At 29.6% G+C, this 19,193-nt stretch overlaps 7 protein-coding genes across 8 annotated transcripts in view; 2 read left to right on the forward strand and 5 right to left on the reverse strand.

Moving 5' to 3' along the window:
* Window positions 1-19,193, reverse strand: part of LOC113788471 (complement C3-like) — a 42,777-nt gene that overhangs the window by 4,524 nt on the left and 19,060 nt on the right. The gene's annotated exons all lie outside the window — the stretch shown is intronic.
* On the forward strand, window positions 230-9,576 carry LOC113788470 (uncharacterized). Of its 2 annotated transcripts, XR_012846562.1 has the most exons (4): window positions 230-1,904; window positions 2,079-2,191; window positions 2,353-7,372; window positions 7,478-9,576. XR_012846562.1 is itself a non-coding variant. In XM_075821624.1 (3 exons), the coding sequence occupies exons 1-3, from the start codon at window positions 1,769-1,771 to the stop codon at window positions 5,950-5,952; spliced, it is 3,849 nt and encodes a 1,282-aa protein (XP_075677739.1). In that variant the 5' UTR covers window positions 230-1,768; the 3' UTR covers window positions 5,953-9,576. The 2 variants fall into 2 exon arrangements, 1 of the variants encoding a protein (XP_075677739.1); XM_075821624.1 differs by having other exon boundaries at window positions 2,353-9,576.
* Window positions 7,089-8,150, reverse strand: LOC113788486 (progestin and adipoQ receptor family member 4). Its single transcript, XM_027337941.2, has one exon. It carries the CDS (start codon window positions 8,148-8,150, stop codon window positions 7,239-7,241), a length of 912 nt encoding a protein of 303 aa, XP_027193742.2. The 3' UTR covers window positions 7,089-7,238.
* Window positions 8,497-12,312, reverse strand: LOC113788484 (lysine-specific demethylase 4C-like). The gene is made up of 8 exons (XM_075821625.1): window positions 11,765-12,312; window positions 10,725-11,680; window positions 10,275-10,651; window positions 10,126-10,223; window positions 9,670-10,042; window positions 9,326-9,576; window positions 8,834-9,259; window positions 8,497-8,769 (listed from the first exon to the last, which is right to left on the reverse strand). The coding sequence occupies exons 1-8, from the start codon at window positions 11,963-11,965 to the stop codon at window positions 8,545-8,547; spliced, it is 2,907 nt and encodes a 968-aa protein (XP_075677740.1). The 5' UTR covers window positions 11,966-12,312; the 3' UTR covers window positions 8,497-8,544.
* LOC113788480 (uncharacterized) lies at window positions 12,666-14,453 on the forward strand. The gene is made up of 4 exons (XM_075821632.1): window positions 12,666-13,113; window positions 13,187-13,710; window positions 13,782-13,945; window positions 14,015-14,453. The coding sequence occupies exons 1-4, from the start codon at window positions 12,667-12,669 to the stop codon at window positions 14,275-14,277; spliced, it is 1,398 nt and encodes a 465-aa protein (XP_075677747.1). The 5' UTR covers window position 12,666; the 3' UTR covers window positions 14,278-14,453.
* LOC113788488 (small ribosomal subunit protein eS24-like) lies at window positions 14,391-15,297 on the reverse strand. Its single transcript, XM_027337942.2, has 4 exons — window positions 15,141-15,297; window positions 15,006-15,071; window positions 14,609-14,935; window positions 14,391-14,538 (listed from the first exon to the last, which is right to left on the reverse strand). Exons 1-4 carry the CDS (start codon window positions 15,147-15,149, stop codon window positions 14,530-14,532), a joined length of 411 nt encoding a protein of 136 aa, XP_027193743.1. The 5' UTR covers window positions 15,150-15,297; the 3' UTR covers window positions 14,391-14,529.
* LOC113788485 (thioredoxin reductase 1, cytoplasmic-like) lies at window positions 15,984-18,873 on the reverse strand. Its single transcript, XM_027337940.2, has one exon. The coding sequence runs from the start codon at window positions 18,731-18,733 to the stop codon at window positions 16,301-16,303; it is 2,433 nt and encodes an 810-aa protein (XP_027193741.2). The 5' UTR covers window positions 18,734-18,873; the 3' UTR covers window positions 15,984-16,300.

The following is a 19,193-nucleotide window of genomic DNA, read 5'->3' on the forward strand; positions in this document are numbered from 1 at the left end:
GGCGAATCCTAGTTTGTTGTCATCATCGATGTTTCTTTTTTGGCCAATTTTCTTTCATTGTTTGTTGTGTTTTGAATGGCCATTATCATCATCAACAGCGACGACATTATCATCGCCATAATCAGCAAAAAATCTATCCATCAATCAACTCAATTGATTTAATTTTTGTTTTGGATGATCATCGTTCATTGTTCCATCATTTGTTGTTATCGTTGATATTTTAAATGTGATTTTTTTTAAAATTTCTTCATTTCAATTTCGAAAAAAGAAAAAAATTCCTGTTTTAAAAGGTGGAATTTTTTTTGTTTTTGACAAATAAAGAAAAATTTCCCGAAAAAAAATCGAACCAACACACGCCGAAAACGTTCGAATTTTCTGTCTGTCTGTCCACCACCACCACCATTCTTGTTGGAGAAAAATATTTCAAAAATTTCGGCAAACTTTTACACCTGACAAACGAATTTTTTTGTCAGGTGAAATTAAGAAAAAAGAGAGAAAGATAGGAAAAAGAGACCCGAAGAAGAAAAATTTTTTAAATGAAAAAAAACTCGGCCAATCAAGATACTCGCCATATAAACAACAACAACATATATACCATATAGACTGATCAACCAAACTTTGGCAAAAAGAGAAACAACGACGATGTTGGTGATGGTGATGAACATCTTGATGGAAAAAGAGACAAGATTTTTTTTTTTTTGGCTCATTCCAAATTGTGAACGAACAAAAATTTTCAATTGCCTGCCTCATCATCATCATCATCATAACAATTGATCCGATTGACCATTTTGTTTTAGAAACAAACGAATGAAATGATCATCATCATTGTATGAATGCAACAGCTGTGTTTTTAACCTGTAACAACAACCACGAACAACAACAACAAGAAACGTTTATGTTCCAACAAGAGATTTACGTTTCATTATGTTCCAACAAAGATCTTTCTTTCTGTTCTCATTCATCATTAAATATTTTAGATGTGATCCTCGAACAAACAACAAAAACTGAATTCATTGATAATAATTCTCTCTCTCACTCTCTCCTTGACAATACAAAACGCATCATATAGCATTTTTGGCCTTAATATTATTTGTCCGAAATATTAAAACAACAACAACAACAAACGAAATTCACCATTTATAATAGATTTTATATAACATTTAAAAGAAAAAAACAGAACTTGTTTTCTTCTTCTTATTGCTTGTTTGTTTCAAATTTTCATTTTTCTTCCTTCGAATATTTGTGTCTGTGTCTGTGTTTGTTTGTCTACGTTTCAAAAAAAAAAAAAAAAAATGAAACTATCAAATTCAACTCAACAATGAGAATCAAATCCTTCTTTCTTTGTTTTTTTTTCAATAATAATGATAATGGAAACGGTGATTAATAATCAACATAATCATCAATTTATCGATTGATCCATCCATCCATCCATATTGATGATCACAAAAACAATCACAAAAATTGATAGGCCAACAAGACAAATCACATGATAATCAATGTGTGTGTTTTACGTGTGTTTTTATCAAATCAAATCAAAACGACAAAAATCAAAAATCAAATGTGAATATAATTCCAGAGAAACTCTCATATTAACTGTATTGATCTGTACCATCACATTCCAAAATTTTGATGTACTGAAAAAATTACACTGCAAAATCTTACTCTATCTGCAAAATCAATTTGTTTTTGACCAACAACAACAGTGACCAAAAAAAAACTTTGTTCAAATTTTACAAAGAAAATTTCAACGAAGAAAAAAGAAACAAAAATGATGTTAAATTCGGCAGCTACAGCTGTAGCAGCCAATCCAATTCCACCACCACCACCACCGCCATCCTCGCTTCCTCTTCCACCTCATCCATTTCCTGGTCCACCACATTTTGTTGATTTACATGTTAATCCAGGTAAATAATAATTTTTCGATTTCATTTTGTATTGATTGATTGAACAAAATATCTTTGCATGTATTTTCAAACTGTATCAAAGGCCTAATAACATAGATTTTTTGTTGTTGTTTCAAAAATTCTTTTCATTCATAAAATTTTTATTACATTTTTCTTTTCTTTTTCGTTTCAAAGGTGAATCAGTATCCATACAGTTTATCGATGGTAACGAAACAGTGTTACGTGGACCAACAACAATCAAAATGATTTCTCAACATGCCTTTCCACCAATGCCAATGCCTGTTCAGGTATGTTTTCGTTGTTGTTGTTGTTTCGTTTCAAATAAATTAATGCGATTATAAATGCATAAAAATGATGATTAACATTTTGTTTCAACTCTTTCATTTCTCTTTTGTTTTTTTATTACTTTTTTTTTCAAAAAAAAATATTTAAATTTATGTGTTTCAAGGTTCCTCCTGGTCATATGATACAACAAATTGTTGATGAACATGGTACATTAAAACATATCATATTATCGGCATTATCAACAGCCGTTTCAACAGCAACAAATAATGGTGGTGTTTGTGGCGGTGGCGGTAGTACTAATGGTGTTAACACTAGTGGAACAATATCAGCCACATCATCAGCATCATCTGCATCTTCATCATCGTCATCATCGGCGACAAATACGGCATCTTCGGCATTCATATCAAATCCAGCAGCAGCAGCGGCGGCTGCTGCTGCTGCCGCTGCCGCATCTCATCATCATCAACAACAGCAAACACCATCACAGCCGCATCTATTTTGTTGTTGTTGTACACAAACATGTGCAGCATCACCAGCCGGGGTTGGATTATCGCAACCACCAAATGCTACTGCTGCTATTGTTGTTGGTCCAAATCATACGATAATTCCATCACAACAGGCACAACCGGTTGCTGTTTTTCCTACAGTAGTACCACCGCCACCACCACCCTTAAGCCATTCACCTGCAACATCTATGACAGGAAATCTAGGACCATATTGTCCACCACCACCACCACCAATAGCAACAGTGATGAATTCTAGATCTTCAAATATTAGTGGTCGATCTGGTGGTGGACAACGATCATCATCAAATAATACATCTACAAGTGGACATAGAAATTTTTCTTCACCAAATAAACATCGATCCACATCAACATCGACAACAAACTATAATAATCATAATAATAACCATAATAATAATAATCATCAATCAATACAATCGGCTAATGTTAACTATTTTATGACGAACAATAATAATAATACAATTGGAACAACGAATCATCATCATCATAATAAAGATGGTATTAATCGACGAACACCACCTACAACAATATCGACAGCAACAACAACAACAGCATCATCTTCATCTTCATCCGCATCATCATCATCATCATCATCAAATTCTCGTTATTCAAAATCATCAGCATCAACTGTTATTGCTGCTGCTACTGCTACTACGACTACTGTTGTTTCAACAACAACAACAACATCATCAACAACAACAGCAGCAACCGGAACTGATAATAATATTATAATGGCCAAATATAATTCAAATAATAATAATCGTTATCAAAGTGGAAGTGCAATGTATCAATATGATTCACATCATCATTCTCATAATAATAGTAATTATCATCATCCAATAACGGTCCAAAATAATAATAATAATTCCAATAATGATATTCATAATATTGGAAAATATATGACCAATAATAAATCATACAATTCCAATGATTATTCATCTTCCAATAACAACAATCATATTTCATCATCAACAACAAACACCTTGGATCAACAAACAATCGATAATAATAATTATTATTATCATCATCATCATCATCAAACTAATCAACAACATAATTTAAATAAGTATTATCATCATCCACATAATAATGTTCATCATTATCATCATCAACAACAACAACAAAATAATAATGATATTTATCATCATCCATCACATCATTATGTTTCACGTAAAAAATTATCATTAAATTCTTCATCAACAACAGCAACAACGAATTCATCATCTAATCATCATTCACCAAGACGATCATTTTCAGAATTAAATAAAGATAACAAGAATAATCATCATACCGGTAGTATAAGAATTTTACCAAATATTTCATTTAATAATAATGAAATTGGTCATCATCATCATCATCATCATAATGGTGGTGAATTTTACGAACAAAAAAGTGATCAACAACAACAACAACCGATTGATGAAAAATTCATGATAACATCCAGATCATCAACGAATGATTGTGATTCAATAAGGAAACAAAGTAAAAAATCTAGCCTAGATAATCGATCCAAAGTGACAATATTATCATCATCATCATCAGGATCAAATAAAACTGCCAATCTGGCATCATCGATTAATAATCAATCAATATTGTCAGCAAAAAATAATGATGATCATCATCATAATCATCGTTTATCGTTAACTAACACTGCTAATAATAATATCTGTGAGCCAAATGTCCAAGTTTCATTAAATAATAAACAGCAAAGTAATCGAAAAACATTGATGACTTCTGCTGCTGCTTCCTCGGCTGTTAATATCGTTGAAAATGTCGATAATTTTTTAACGAAAGATCAAACAAAATGCCAACAACAACTTCAACAGGAAAACAACAAATTGGCCAAAAATAATAATGATAATAATCAGCAACAGCAGCAGCAGCAGCCAATCATCATATTAGATGATGAAAATAATAATGATAATGATGATAATCATAGTGATATTTTGTTACATGATACATTGGATAATGGCAAACTATTATCATCATCATCATCAACAACTGAAAGTGCAAAAACATCTATGTCTAACGCAACAACAACAACAACAACTGTGGTCGATGATTCAAAAGATAAATCATCTATGAATAATGATAATGTTGATGATGATGAATGTATTGAATCAAAATCTTCAGATGATGATAATAATACAAGTGATAATAAAATGATTATGGCAAATGGTCGTATCAGCAGCAACATGATAGCAACAAAATTATCAACTAAGGAAAGTCATAATCCAAATTTGAATGATACAGCATCGGATGAATCGGATAAAACGGAATCGGAATCGGATGAATCAACATCGACAGCGATGACTAATCAACGTTGTGATTGGTTACAGCAACAACAACAACAAAAACAGACGGATATTAATAATGAAACAACAAAAAGTGATAATTCAACGTCATTAACATCCACATCATCAACAACAACAACATCTCGTTCACCAAAACATTTATTACCGAAAAAAGAAGCATTAATATTAACTTGTTCAAATGTAACATCAACTTCGGTTCGATTAAAATGGCATTTTAATAATTTAAATGAACAACAACAAGGTAGTAGTGAACAACAAACTAAACGAAATTATATAGTCGATATGTTATTGATGAATAATCAATCATCATCATCATCATCATCATCAACGAATGATGATACAACAACAACAACAACCAATTCAACAACAAGAATGGTACATCAAGGTCCAAATCAAAGCTATAAAGTAACACATTTACAATCACAACAACAATATACATTCCGTGTTAGAACATCAACTGAAACCTGTTGGTTAGTATCAAATTGTTTAACAATTATAACACCAGAATCAACACCATCATTTAATAATAGACATAATAATCGTAATCGAAATAATAATAGTAGTAAACAATTACATCATTCTCATAATAATCAGTCATCATCATTATCATCATCATCATCGACAACAGCAACGTTCACATCATTATCACCATCATCATCATCATCATCAAATCAACAGCAACAACAACTTGTTTATCAACAAAATCAATTGATCAATTTACATCATCATCATGATTCGAAACATCATCAACAACATATGAATAAATCACAATTAATAACAACGGCATCCGATTTATTATTAAATCCAACAAATATTTTATTATCAGCCGATCAAGGATATGCTATATTATTAGTTGTTGTATTTACAATTATATCATTGATTGTTGCCGTATTGATTAATCATTTATTGGGTAATCATTGGTAGTAAAAGTAAAGCCAAAAGCATAAGAAAAACATGGTTCCTTTTCAAACTTTTTTATTCGACTGAATAATTGGCCATTCTCATGGTAATTCAACTGATTTTTCCAGCAAACACAGACACATACATTATACACACAAACAATGAAAATGATGACTGAAAACTTTATTTTCTTTCTTTGTATTCAAATTCAATTGATTTGAATTTTGGGAACAATCATCATCATTATCATCATCATAAAACACTATATATTACACACCTGAAATTATATCTGTAAGTTTTTTTCTTCTACTTCTACTTCTTTTCATTGTTATGATTGTTGTTATGGTTTTTATATGGTTGTTGTTGTTGTTGTTGTTGTTGATGTTTTAATTATTTCATCATCATTTATCGTCATCATCATCATTTTTTTTCATCTAATTTAATGTTCAATATGGAAATTTGAATTATGTCGAACGCACACACACAAATACCAATCAATTTTTTTTCAACAAATATTCCAAATATGATCAAAATCAATTACCAATGATTTATATTTTAATTACATAATGTGGCTATGTGGTGATTATCATTTGATGGTGATGAATGATTACGATGAAGAATGTTAATGAATAATCCTGTGAATAATCTCTCTGTGAATTCTTTTTTTTATTTCAAAAACAAAACAAAACAAACCCAAACACTATATATTTTATCTGTTGATTGAAATTATTTCTATTTTTTGCTTTAATTTTTTTTCAAATTTTGTTTTCCAAAATAATTTCACTGATGATGAAACAAACAAACAAACAACAACACTGATCATTTTATGAATGTTTTTTTTGAATATGTGGTGTGTGCATTTTCTAATTTTTTTTCATTTTTTCAATTTTTTCGATGTGATCCAATTTTTTTTCACTCTCCTTTTTTGCTATATTTTATTTTGTTGATCAAATCAAACCGAATGAATTTTTTCAAATGAAAACAAACATTTAGATGAGACAAAACAAAACAACAAAAACATTTTTATTAACAAAACAAAACAAATATTTTTTATTGATGAATTTTTTGTAATTTTTTTCTTCTTCTTTTTGCTAATCAAATTGACCAAAAAACAAGCAAACACTAAAACCAAGCAAACAAATGTTGATCCATTGATTTGATTTTTGTTTTTTGTTTTTTTGTTTGTTTTGTTGGTGGTAAACTAATTAAATCTTTTTCAAATTTAATTAAAAAAAAAACTTATTTCTGTTACCAAGGAATTTTTTTTTTTTCGATTGATCTTTGCTGCCTGTTGTTGTTCGTCGCTGGGGTTAATTGATAAAAAATTGAATATCATCAATGAATGACCAATGCATATGTAAACCACCCATAACAACTAAACAATGCATTATATTATGGCTATTAAGGAAATAATCAAATTGACCATTTGAAAAAAATCTTTCAGGTATTTTTGTACTAGCAATAATTGCACCAATTATTGGCCATATTTCTTGTCCAATTATATGACGATATTTGAAAATTTTCAATAATAATGATGACATTTGATTAGGATTATAATGTGTCCGCAATCGAATCATAAAACAAATCAAACGCATTAGAAAAAGTATTGAAAAACTTGTTGATCTTTGCCATGATTCTTTTGCCTGTAAACATTCATACAGCACAACCATGCTAATGGCCAGGTAAATCACACTAAAATACAATCGAAATGATTCATCAAACATAATTAATGATGCTTGTATGGTAGTTAGTGCACCAAATGTTTGTGTAATCCAAATACCAAACATATCTATTTTCAATAATGTAGAATAAATTTTCCAACCTAAACGATGATTCATAAATATATGATATAATAATGAACCAATCCATGATGACAGGCAACTAATTATATGAAAATATATTAATTTGGAATTGAAAAATTTTGTTATAAATATTGTCCGGAAATTATATAGGATATAAAGGATTGATAATAAATGTGTCCAAATATTCATTGTTTCATTATGTAATTCAAAACATGATTTTAAACATTCGATTGTTGATAGTTGTGGTGAACGATAACCACTATGTATCCATTGATTAAAACGTAAATATTCTGGCATCTGATCAAATTCATAATATTTCGGTTGTCGATGTTGTTCATGTTGTTGTTGTTGGTTTATTGATTTTTGTTCTCGACTACAATGACGACGACGAAGACTTTGATGATTTGGATTAATGGCCATTGAGTCTTTGACCCCCCGAACAACAACTACCACCAGCAACCACCGCCATTAAATTTACTTGATTTTTGATTGTTGACAAAAAGTTTTTGTTTTGTTAAAAAATATTTTATTTTTATTTCATTTTTCTAGGAAAGGCATTTGTTTTCTTTTTGAGAATTATAAATTTTCAAACAAACAGAATAAAATAAATAAACAGACGCACACACACAGCAGCAGCTAATAAATGCCATAAGAAAATTGCTATCGATAATAATAATAATGATAATAATAATGGTGGTGATGGTGATGATATAATATTTACACCGACATAAATAAAAAAAATTTTGATAATATTAAAGTGTGTGTGGTTTGTTTGATTGTAGTTAATATAAATCGAGTATAGTAATCAATATCGCTAATCAAGATTATCAGTAATTCGAACCTGAACACGTTTCGGTATATCATCATTTAATTTATATAAATCTTCACGTTTAAATGATGTTTGTTGGCCATTATCAAATTCAATACGATACATTTTTGTTATATGACAACCAGCATATTTTCCATGTAATTGTTCACGATTCCATATTACTTCGATTGGATCACCAATCATTGGACGATCTTTTTCACAATCACGATTCTATAATTTCGTAAAATTCATAAAATTCATTAAATAATTAACTTTCCCATAGAAATCCACTTACCAAAATATCAGCCGAATGAATATTATTAACAAATGTATTATCAACAAATTGTACATGATGCATCATTTCATCAAAATGTTCAATAATCCGTGCATATGAATAACAATTTGGTGAATAACGTGCAATAACCATTTGATCTAATTCTAAATTTTCATTTTGTTGTTGTTGTTGTTGATTGATATGGTTGTTGTTGTTGTTGCTAGTAATAGTTGATGAGTTTCGATAAAATTTATTCAATTGACATTTTTTACAAATCAAACGAAATGATGTCAGATTATCATTCAATTCAAATTGAACGCCTTCACGATGAGCACAGGTTACATGAAAATATTCCATACATTGTTGATTTGAACATCGTACACATAATCCCATTATATAATTGGAAATATTACCACCATTCGATTTTTGTGAACAAAAACAACATGTCTATGGATGAATTTGTGAATTTAGATTAGTAAAAAATCAGAAAAAATAGTCAATTCAAACACATACCATACGATCACTTTCAAGAAATGGTTGTACAATACTAATATCAATCGGTTTCCAAACAATACGTTTATCAAATTTAATATTTGTTATAACTAATGAACAAGTTAAATGTGCCCATTGTTTACATAAAGTTTGTTTTAATGGACCACCACGTAATGGACAAAGACAACATGCAGCATCATAATCACCTGATTGACAACGATCACATTGCCATTCACGTGGATTATCTGGGATTTGTTCAACGCCATAACAAGCTAGAAAAGACATGAACAGAACAAAGAAAAAAACACGGGAAAATCAAATTAATAAAACCGAAATTTTACAAAAATTAAAAATTAAAAACTTACAAAAATGAACACATAATTTACATGATGAACAAATCAATAAATTTGATTGTTGATTATGATCATCATTATCATTGTTATTGTTATTAATCACATTTGATTGATCATCATCGCCATCTGAATTGGTTTTAATTTTTAAATTAAATAATAATTTTGGTATCAAAATACGACTATGTAATGGTGGATGAAGATGATTTGTACTAATTTTTGTTAAATCTTGTTGTAAAAATTCAAATGAACGTAATAATATACAAATTGAACAAAATGGATCGATTAATGATGAAAAATAATTTAAATTAATTTCATCATAAAATGCTTGTGGATTATCAGTATATTGTATAGTACGTTTAGATAGTTGATCTAATGATGTTATAGCCTAAATATTTACAAAAGAATTACAACAAAAAAAAAAAAAAAAAAAAATTACAAACAAAAAAATTACAAACAAAAAATACAAACCTCATTCAAATGAAAATTATCCAAATCATATGTTATTAGTTTATTATTCTGATTATTGCCATTATTCATTGTTGTTGTTGATTCTGTTTTCATGGGTCCTGGGAAAAAATCAATGAAAACTACCAGCATTTTATCACCCAAAAACTTACCATTTTTCTTGTCATCATTATCATCAGCATCGTTATTATTATTATTTGATTCAATTTTGATTAAATTATCACCATTATTATGATCACAACCATTATTCATTTTTGCCATATTATTATTATTATTGCTTGTACAATCATTAAGATTTTTATCATTATTCGCTGTTGTTGTTGTACATTTAGATTTTTTTCTTCTTGATTTAAAATTTTTTTCACCATTACGATAATTTTCATTATAATAACAATAATCCGGTGAATCATCATTATCTTCACATTCAAAATCTTCTGGACAATATTCTTCTTCAACCAATAATTGATTTAGGGTATTTTTATTCTGTTGTATCAGTTGCCGTTTATATGATGGTTGTCGTTTTGGTTTTCTGTAGTAAACAAAATTGATCAAAAAACGAAAAAATCAGTCAAAAATCAAAATCAAACATATCCATTACATACATTTTCGAACTATAATCACTTTCAAGATAATATGGTGATGGAGCGGCACAAACGTTTGTCGGATCTTTTGGATCCGGTCCAATATCTTTACCTTCCAACCAATTATCATAACGTTCGGATTGAAATATTTTAACAAAAACATCCATATTAATTTTTACCGTATCGGCACGACAATGGCAGATTGTTGCACGTTTTCCATATTCAATCCATCGTGGTAAAGCAAAATTTGTCGATTCAGCACAATTCAAACCATGATTATAACCAGCATGATATGAATATGGAAATGTAATCATAAATTCACCTTTTTCCTGTGTTATTTTATTATATGGTATTGAATATTTTCGTAGGATTTGTGGTGAAATTATTGTCATTTTATGACGTAAAAATGCCGGACATTCTTGATATTGTGACATGAATAATTCGTTGGCAAGTTTTTCCAATTTTTTCCCAAATTCCGGTGGTACACAATACCAGGATTTTGGTGCACCAAAATGTAGATAATTAATACTATAAAGATCCATATCTTCAGTATGCCATGCGAATGATGATTTCCACATACCAAAATAAAGATATGCAGTATTAACACCCATAATTTTTATACCATAACTATCATTAATAAGATCCAAAATTGTATTCAAATTATTGATATTAAATTCTTTACAATCATTATCGGTTAATGATCCAGGAACATCAGCACCATAAATTGCCGAATTATAAGTAATATTTTTCCAATATTTACGTTCCAGATCATCATAATCAAAAAAATCCGGTGTACGATAATCGGGTGAATTTGCAAGTTTTTGAAAATCACGAAAACTTATCGAACGACTTGATATATTGAATTGTTGATAATATCCTTGACTACCACTGACCACTTGTTTTATTGGACATTTTATCTGTACATTGATATTATCATATCCAGATTTTCGTGGTATCCATTCAGGTGGTGGAATAATCTAATCAAAAATGAATTTTTCGATTTTAGAAACATCCAAATACAAACATGAAAGAAAAGAATTGTTTCATCAATAATAACTAACCTTTGCAAGACCACCATGATGTGCACCTTTTGATTCCATATATTCTAAATATTTGGAAAAATCTTTCATTTCATCCAAAGTCGGTCGAAATACCATTATCTTTGGAATATTATTGGTGGTGGTCATGGTGTTGGTGGTGGTGAATGTGGAGGTAGCGATGGCTGTCATATTTGTAGATTCTTCGATTGTAGGTTTCATCATTTCGAATCGAATTTTTTTTTACAAATTGAATAATAATTAGAAATTAGTAGCAAAGTTGAAATACAAAGATCAATCAAATATCAGATTAATTAATGTCATTATTGATTTGGGCCATCATTTTTTTTTGCACATCAATCAATATTTGGAAGTAATCGATCAATAAGTATGGTGATAAGTTTATTCTTCTTTGGAGTATACGGTCATCAGATCTTCAAATCAATCAATCAAACAACAACATCAACATTTTTTTATTTCAAATGTCATGTTTATTCGAAAAAAAAGCATGCAACAAAATTTTTAACCTGTTTCAATGTTGATGGTTGTTGTTGTTGGGATTATTTACTTTCAACAAAATATATTTTTTTGGCTCTGTTAAAATTCTTTTTTCTTTTTCTTTTTCATGGCCCTGTACATAGATGATGTAATCGAAAAAATCACGTAGACCTTTCTCAATTATAATCGTTGGTCATTTTTTTGTTTACAAACATTTCAATCAACATGAATCAATTTTTTCGGACATTCTCAAGATATTCATCAGGGTGTCTGAGTCTATCCATTTCGAATCGGTTGATTTTTTTCATTTTAAAAAATTAATTTTGTTAAAATTTAAAAAAGGATTTTTTTTGATCAAATCAAAATATGCAAATATGATTGTCAATAGATGGCAGTCATCGTTCTATTTCCATCCATCAACGATCGCGATGACCAGGACAGCTGTTTTGACATCTGCGTGTTCCTTGTTTGATATATATTGGGCGTTTGTGTTTGAGTCAAATGATAATTTGTTGTTATTGATTTTTTCTTCCCAAAATAAGAATCTTCTTTCATCATTCGTCATTATCAAGATGAATCATAACATATCATTCATCATTTTTATGGCATTATTTTGCCTAATTCATTGCGCTGAAGATAATGAATCGAAAATTCCATTAATATTATGGTCAATGAACGGCATTGATCCATTATCTGCACCAAAATCATCATTAATCGATGATGTTTATCCAGAAGATTTATTACAAATGTATCATGTTGATGATGGTAGTAAACAAACACAAAAAATAGCATTCCTACAGAATGATTTAAATATTGAACAATTTTCACAAAATAATCTACCATTTTTATCTCGGTTATTCGATGAAAATGATGCGGTATGTTCTCCTGGATCGCCATATGTCATTGCCATATGTTTTGATTTTCTTTCTTTTCATTTTTTTCTTGCAGATGTTTTTCCCATATTCAAAATATGAACCAGAATTTTTTGAATCAAAATTCGAAAAAATCATACGATTACCAGAAGATACATTGGAAAAAAATGAACCAATCATTCAATCTTATGTTGAACAATTTAATCAAACTTTACGACCAACAATATTTATGTTGACTGGTGAAAAGAATTCTGTTTTTGATGAATTAAATCAATCAAAAATACGTGTTCGTCGTTCAGCGGATATTGATGCTTCGAAAGTATTGAAATTTCCAAATGATGATCAGCCATGTGCATATATGTATACAACGAAAATTGATTTAATGATTCGAGGTGATAAGGATTCAAAACCCGAAGATAAAAATAAAAAATATGAATTTACCGACATTATTGTTTTGAATGGTACATGTGAAAATGTTAATTCGGATAAATCAAAAAAATCAACAAGCGAAACACGAGCCAAATCAATTGAATTTCAAATGAAAAACACAAAAATTTCGAAAACTTTTACGGTAAAAATGTTTTTCGAACGTGATCGAACGTATGTGCACATTGTTGAATGCGATTATTTCGATTTTTTCTTTGTCTAAATTCAAATTTTCCAAAATATAGATCCTGGTGGGGAATAAAATCCATTGAACTTGCTGAAATTGGTGGCAACAGCAACGATGCCGAAAATGAATATTCAAATCGTAATCTTACAATCAATAATGAAAATGGATTTTCTTATAGCTGTTCGAAAAAATCCTACCGGTTGTTTGTCAACAATTCTTATGGTAAGTCTTGGTGGCTTTCTTTCCAAAAATGATGACAATTTCTAAATGTTTTCTTTTTCTTTTCTACAGTTCCAGGTGAAAAATTCGTAGAAATCCAATTCAATCGATTTGAAATACAACCATTTGTCCGAACGAAAAGTTTAAAAATGTTTGAAAAAAGTTTTGATTGTGCCGTATGGTTTACATTACCCATTATATCTAGTCTAATTGTTTCATTATTATTAATATTGATTCTTTTCTTTGGAATACGAGCCGTTATGTCGATTAGTACACCGGATCGTTTTGAAAATCCTAAATCAAAAGGATTGATTCTTGGTGCTGTCGATGAATAGTCAACTGGATTCATATGTTTTCTCTCTCTCCCTTTCCATTTAATTCGTGTAAATATTTTTACCCAACATTCTCGTGTTTGTGTATTGTGTGTGCGTGTGATTTAGTCCAGGAATTTATTTATATTCTTTAAACAAACTTCTTCTTTATTTCAGAATAAAATAGCCAAGAAAAAGAACCATTGTTGTTATCAACCTTTGTCCATTATTAAAAAAAATTTGATTTGAATTTTCCTGGTTGAATGAAGGTTTGGTTTATTTTTTCTATGATAAAAAAACGAAAATGGAATCGATTAATGTGATGGGGGTAATGATAATAAACGAAGTTTGTTACCTTTTTCTGTGCACCAGCACCAACTTTAGCTTTAGCTGTACCACGAACTTTTTTCATACGATTTTTACGTTCTTTACGTTGTTTTCTGGCTTGTTTTTCAACTTTTTTCAATCCATTCCTGATTAAACGATGTTTTGGTTCAAATTTTTTTGCATGATCCAATGTATCATAAATGAGTGCAAAACCAGTACTTTTACCACCACCAAACTGGGTACGAATACCAAAACAAAACACTAGATCCGGTGTTGTTTTATACATTTTTGCTACTTTTTCACGTAATTCTTGTTTACCCGGTGTTGCTTTATTTGGATGTGATATATCGACAATCTGCCATAAAAGGACACGAGGAAAAAAAATCGATTGAGCAATGATAATATCATTTTGTTTGAAAACTTACCATCTGACGTCGAAACAAAAGACGATTTGTCATAAATTTTCTTGTTCGAATCGTACAAACTGAATCCTATTCAAATTAAAATAAAAGTAAAAAATCAGTGAATCGATTTTGAAAAGAAAAATTATTCAAATTTACCGAAGACATTTTCGATGAAAATCAATTTTTGGAACCACAAAACAAAACAAAAACAGTTTATTCAGCAACCAGCAAACAAAAACTCTGCCGGAAAATGTGTTTTCATTCGCTTGCTTCGGTCATGCCAAGAATCGGAATTTAGAAGAAGAAAAAAAAGAAAGAAAGACAGAAGTGAGGTAGAAGCAAACGTCAAAACTACACAATCATCAATTCTATATAGAATTTTGAAAACAATAACCGTTATTCTAAAATTAGAATCGAATCTCTCATTCATTTCATTCATGCAATTTCATCATTTGTAATCAATAAAAGAATCGTATTTTCAAATTGTTGAATTTTGAAATATTTCGATCCAAAAAAAGACATCATCGTTATCCCCATTTTGTTCATTTGATCTTTTCAATTTTTTTTTTTTTTTGATCAGAAAAAAAATTCGAACGAAAAAAAATAAAAGGATCCAAAAATGTGACCTTTCCATATACAATGTATCCGAGAAAAAATCAAAATCAGGAAATAGCCAAAAACCAAAACAAAATTGACATTTTTGGTGGATTATCATTGATTAAAATGGCCGAAAAAAAGGCAAAATTTAAAATTAAAAAAAAACCTACAAAAAATCCAACTGATCCTCATCATCCATAAGCTTGGTTTTGATTCAATTATCAAATCAAATCACCACGTGATAAATGTGATAATGTAGACCGCATGCAAGATCTGCTTTGATTTTTGCTGATAAATATTGCGGATTGCAAGGATTTATTGATTGGCCTTTTTGCAATCAAACAAAGATTTATCTTAATTAGAAAATCTCAACAACAACGAAAATAGCAGCAGCAGAAAAAATTTTCAATTTTCAAAAATTTTGATTTTTTTATTTCAAGATGAAAAAAAGAAAGGAAGAAAAAACAATGAAAATAATAATTTTTTTATATTTTAAAATCTAAGTTTTTTTGTTTTTTTGATTTGAGAAAGGTGGTGGGAGGGGTTAAATCATCATCATCAAAGCTATAGGTGTTTTTTTTGTGTAGAATTTTTGATTTTTGAATAAAATTTTGTACTTTTTTTTGTTTTGTTTTAGTTAAATTATCAAATTATCATCATCATTATTGTATCAATTTTCGGGGAGACTAAAGGATTAATTTAGTTAATTATTTAGCTATTTAACCACAACAACCTTGTTGTGTTGCTTCTTTACCACTACGTTTACTAATTGGTAACATTGTAAAAATTTCGGCACATGTTGGATGTATACCGATCATTGAATCAAGATCAGCTTTTGTTGCCTTCATTTTTAATGGAAATGGTGTAAATTGTATTATTTCACCTGCATTTGGTCCAACATAATGAAAACCAAGTAATAATTCTTTTCTTGAATCACCATCATTCGAACGTGTAGTAATAACTTTGGCATAACAAACATTCATTGGTTTACGTGGACGATCATAATAATTTAATTTCCATTCAGTTGGTGTAAAATATTGATGATAAACTTCAATATTATCCAAACCAAATTTTTCAATAGCTTCTTCTTCAGTATAACCACAACAACCATATTCCAATGGTGTAAATACAGTTGTTGGTACATTAATATAATCACAATTTATTTGTTGATCTGTAAATAATCTTCTTGCTAATAATATACCAGCTTCAATTGCAACTGGTGTTAATTGTGGCCGTCCTTGTAATATATCACCAATTGCATAAATGTGTGGCACATTTGTTTGTTCATTTATGTTTGGTATATAACCTTTTGTATCCATTTCAACACCAACAATATCTAAACCAATTTTATCTGTACATGGTTTTCTACCAATAGCAAACAAAATGGTATTAAATTCATCCATCATTTCTTCATCTGTATCCAGATTACGATATGTAGCACGTAATAATGGTGGTTCATTATTTTCACTTGGTTTTAATTCATCAATTTGTTTCATAACACAATGATCAATAAATTTTACATGTTCATAATTTTCCATATAATTACGAACATGTTCCGAACATTGACGATCAAAACCACGTAATACTATTGAACGAACCATTACGGTAACATCATAACCAAGGCCACGTAAAAATCCAGCACATTCTAATGCAACATATGATGCACCAACAACTAATGTACGACCAGGTGGATATTTTAATGAAAATAAATCATCTGATGTTATTGAATATTTTAGTGCACCTTTACAATCAATAGGATAAACTGGTCGTTCACCAGTAGCCACAATAAAATTTTTTGATGTTATAAATTCTTCTTTTTTATTTTTATAAACAATACGAAGTTTATTCGGCTCGACAAATGTACCATATGCATTTAAATATTTTACTTGTTGTGTTGCTAATAATGCACGATATGAAAAATTCGATCCTTTTATATTATTTTGTACATAATTAACCAATGTTGACCAATCATGTTTTAAATTATCTTTTAATGGTTCACCATTTTTTGTTTGCCAACCAAAATAATGTGCATCTTCAATTTCACCGCCAATTAATGATGCATGATGCATTAGTTTTTTCGGTATACAACCAACATTAACACAAGTACCACCAACACCCCATGTAACACCATGTGGTGTTGGTTGAACAAAATCCAACATACAAACTTTTTTACCTAATGATGCTGCTTCTTTACTTGCAGCCAGGCCACCTGAACCACCACCAATTACAATAAGATCATAATCATAATCATGTTTCATATCGATTGGTGCCATTATTTTTGTCGTTGTCGATGTTGTTGTTGAATAAAAATGTTTTGAAAATGTATCACGAATTGATGATGTTGTTGCTGAAACTTTACCACAATTTCTTTTTGGGAACAATGATCTTGATGTAGATGCTGATGATGATGATGCCGATGCGGCTGTTCCCTTTAATGTAAATAATGATTGAATTGAACCCGTGATTAATGATGTTTTTAATGATTTTATATTTTCTATCACAATCAATGGCGATAATGATAATAATGACAGTGATGATAATAATAATGATGATGGTGGTAAAGATAATTTCATTAAATTAAATAACCAATAATAATGTTTGAAAAGACCAAATCGAATATCGTTATTGTTGATGTTGATGGTTGCCTTTGTTTGATGAAATTGATGAAAATGATTTGAGTTTTGATTGGCCACCAGATGGAAATGATCCGGACACAAAGACAACAACGACGACGACAACAACGATGATGATGATAATGATAAACGTTCGATTTGTGGTAGTGTAATTGAATTGTTAAAATAGTTGTTGTTACTACGGTTGCTTAAGCTGCTGCTATTTCGACTGATTATTGTAGCTTTGGAAACGACTCGTTTTGTTGTTTTTTTTATTGTTGTTGTTGATAGGAATTCGAATGGCAAACTACAACAATAATAACAACTATTTTGTGAATAATAAGAACAAGAATAGAGTCGTTTGGCTGATGACGATCTTGATGATACTACTGCTAAAGAAGAAGAACTACCATTAAAAACAGACAACCTTGATGTTGTTGATGATGATGATGATGATGATGTGATTAAATTCGTTCGAAATAGGATTATGATGGATCGATAACGTTGCTGTTGAGTAGTATGGATTAGTATCCTATTCATCTAAAAAAAAATTGAAACAATTGAGAAAAGAAGTGGTTCTTTAAGTTGATTTTTGACTTTCAAAAAATTTTTCAAGTTTTTAATGCCTGTTGGACATGTGTGTTGAGTTGAGTTGATTGGTGACTTGCAAACTATTTTTATCTAAATAGTGTCTGTACTATTTCCACACAAAATGTCTTTTCGAAAAAAATGGATTTTTTGCAAAAAAAAATCCATTTCATTGAAATGAAATCAATGAAACAAAAACATTCAGCCAAGATAAGAAAGATATCACATGCTTTGAAGCAATTACCATTATCATCAACAAAAAAAAGGCAACGAAGACGTCACTTGCGTGTAATAAATAGGAAAACCAAAAGACCAAACCTTTGTATAGGTTTGTCAAACAATCAATCGAAAAAAAAATGCAAATTTGAAATTGAAAAAACAAAATCATGCACGCAATATTCAATGTCTGAAA

The sequence above is a fragment of the Dermatophagoides pteronyssinus genome, unplaced genomic scaffold, assembly GCF_027571235.1.
Source record: "Dermatophagoides pteronyssinus isolate colony J.1.1.1.1 unplaced genomic scaffold, Derpt_VIB-CSIC_2022.12 sq0011, whole genome shotgun sequence".
Taxonomy (NCBI): Eukaryota; Metazoa; Arthropoda; class Arachnida; order Sarcoptiformes; family Pyroglyphidae; genus Dermatophagoides; species Dermatophagoides pteronyssinus.

Excerpts from the sequence above, each read along its gene's own strand:
- LOC113788470 (XM_075821624.1), top strand. The coding sequence starts at position 1,769 with ATGATGTTAAATTCGGCAGCTACAGCTGTAGCAGCCAATCCAATTCCA. Across the intron at positions 1,905-2,078 it reads TGATTTACATGTTAATCCAG|GTGAATCAGTATCCATACAG; the intron begins GTAAATAATAAT and ends TTCGTTTCAAAG. Across the intron at positions 2,192-2,352 it reads CAATGCCAATGCCTGTTCAG|GTTCCTCCTGGTCATATGAT; the intron begins GTATGTTTTCGT and ends ATGTGTTTCAAG.
- LOC113788486 (XM_027337941.2), bottom strand. The coding sequence starts at position 8,150 with ATGGCCATTAATCCAAATCATCAAAGTCTTCGTCGTCGTCATTGTAGT.
- LOC113788484 (XM_075821625.1), bottom strand. The coding sequence starts at position 11,965 with ATGATGAAACCTACAATCGAAGAATCTACAAATATGACAGCCATCGCT. Across the intron at positions 9,260-9,325 it reads TTCTTGAAAGTGATCGTATG|ACATGTTGTTTTTGTTCACA; the intron begins GTATGTGTTTGA and ends ATTCATCCATAG. Across the intron at positions 8,770-8,833 it reads TTCATTCGGCTGATATTTTG|AATCGTGATTGTGAAAAAGA; the intron begins GTAAGTGGATTT and ends ACGAAATTATAG.
- LOC113788480 (XM_075821632.1), top strand. The coding sequence starts at position 12,667 with ATGACCAGGACAGCTGTTTTGACATCTGCGTGTTCCTTGTTTGATATA. Across the intron at positions 13,114-13,186 it reads TATTCGATGAAAATGATGCG|ATGTTTTTCCCATATTCAAA; the intron begins GTATGTTCTCCT and ends TTTTTCTTGCAG. Across the intron at positions 13,946-14,014 it reads GTTTGTCAACAATTCTTATG|TTCCAGGTGAAAAATTCGTA; the intron begins GTAAGTCTTGGT and ends TCTTTTCTACAG.
- LOC113788488 (XM_027337942.2), bottom strand. Across the intron at positions 14,936-15,005 it reads TTTTGTTTCGACGTCAGATG|ATTGTCGATATATCACATCC; the intron begins GTAAGTTTTCAA and ends CTTTTATGGCAG.
- LOC113788485 (XM_027337940.2), bottom strand. The coding sequence starts at position 18,733 with ATGAATAGGATACTAATCCATACTACTCAACAGCAACGTTATCGATCC.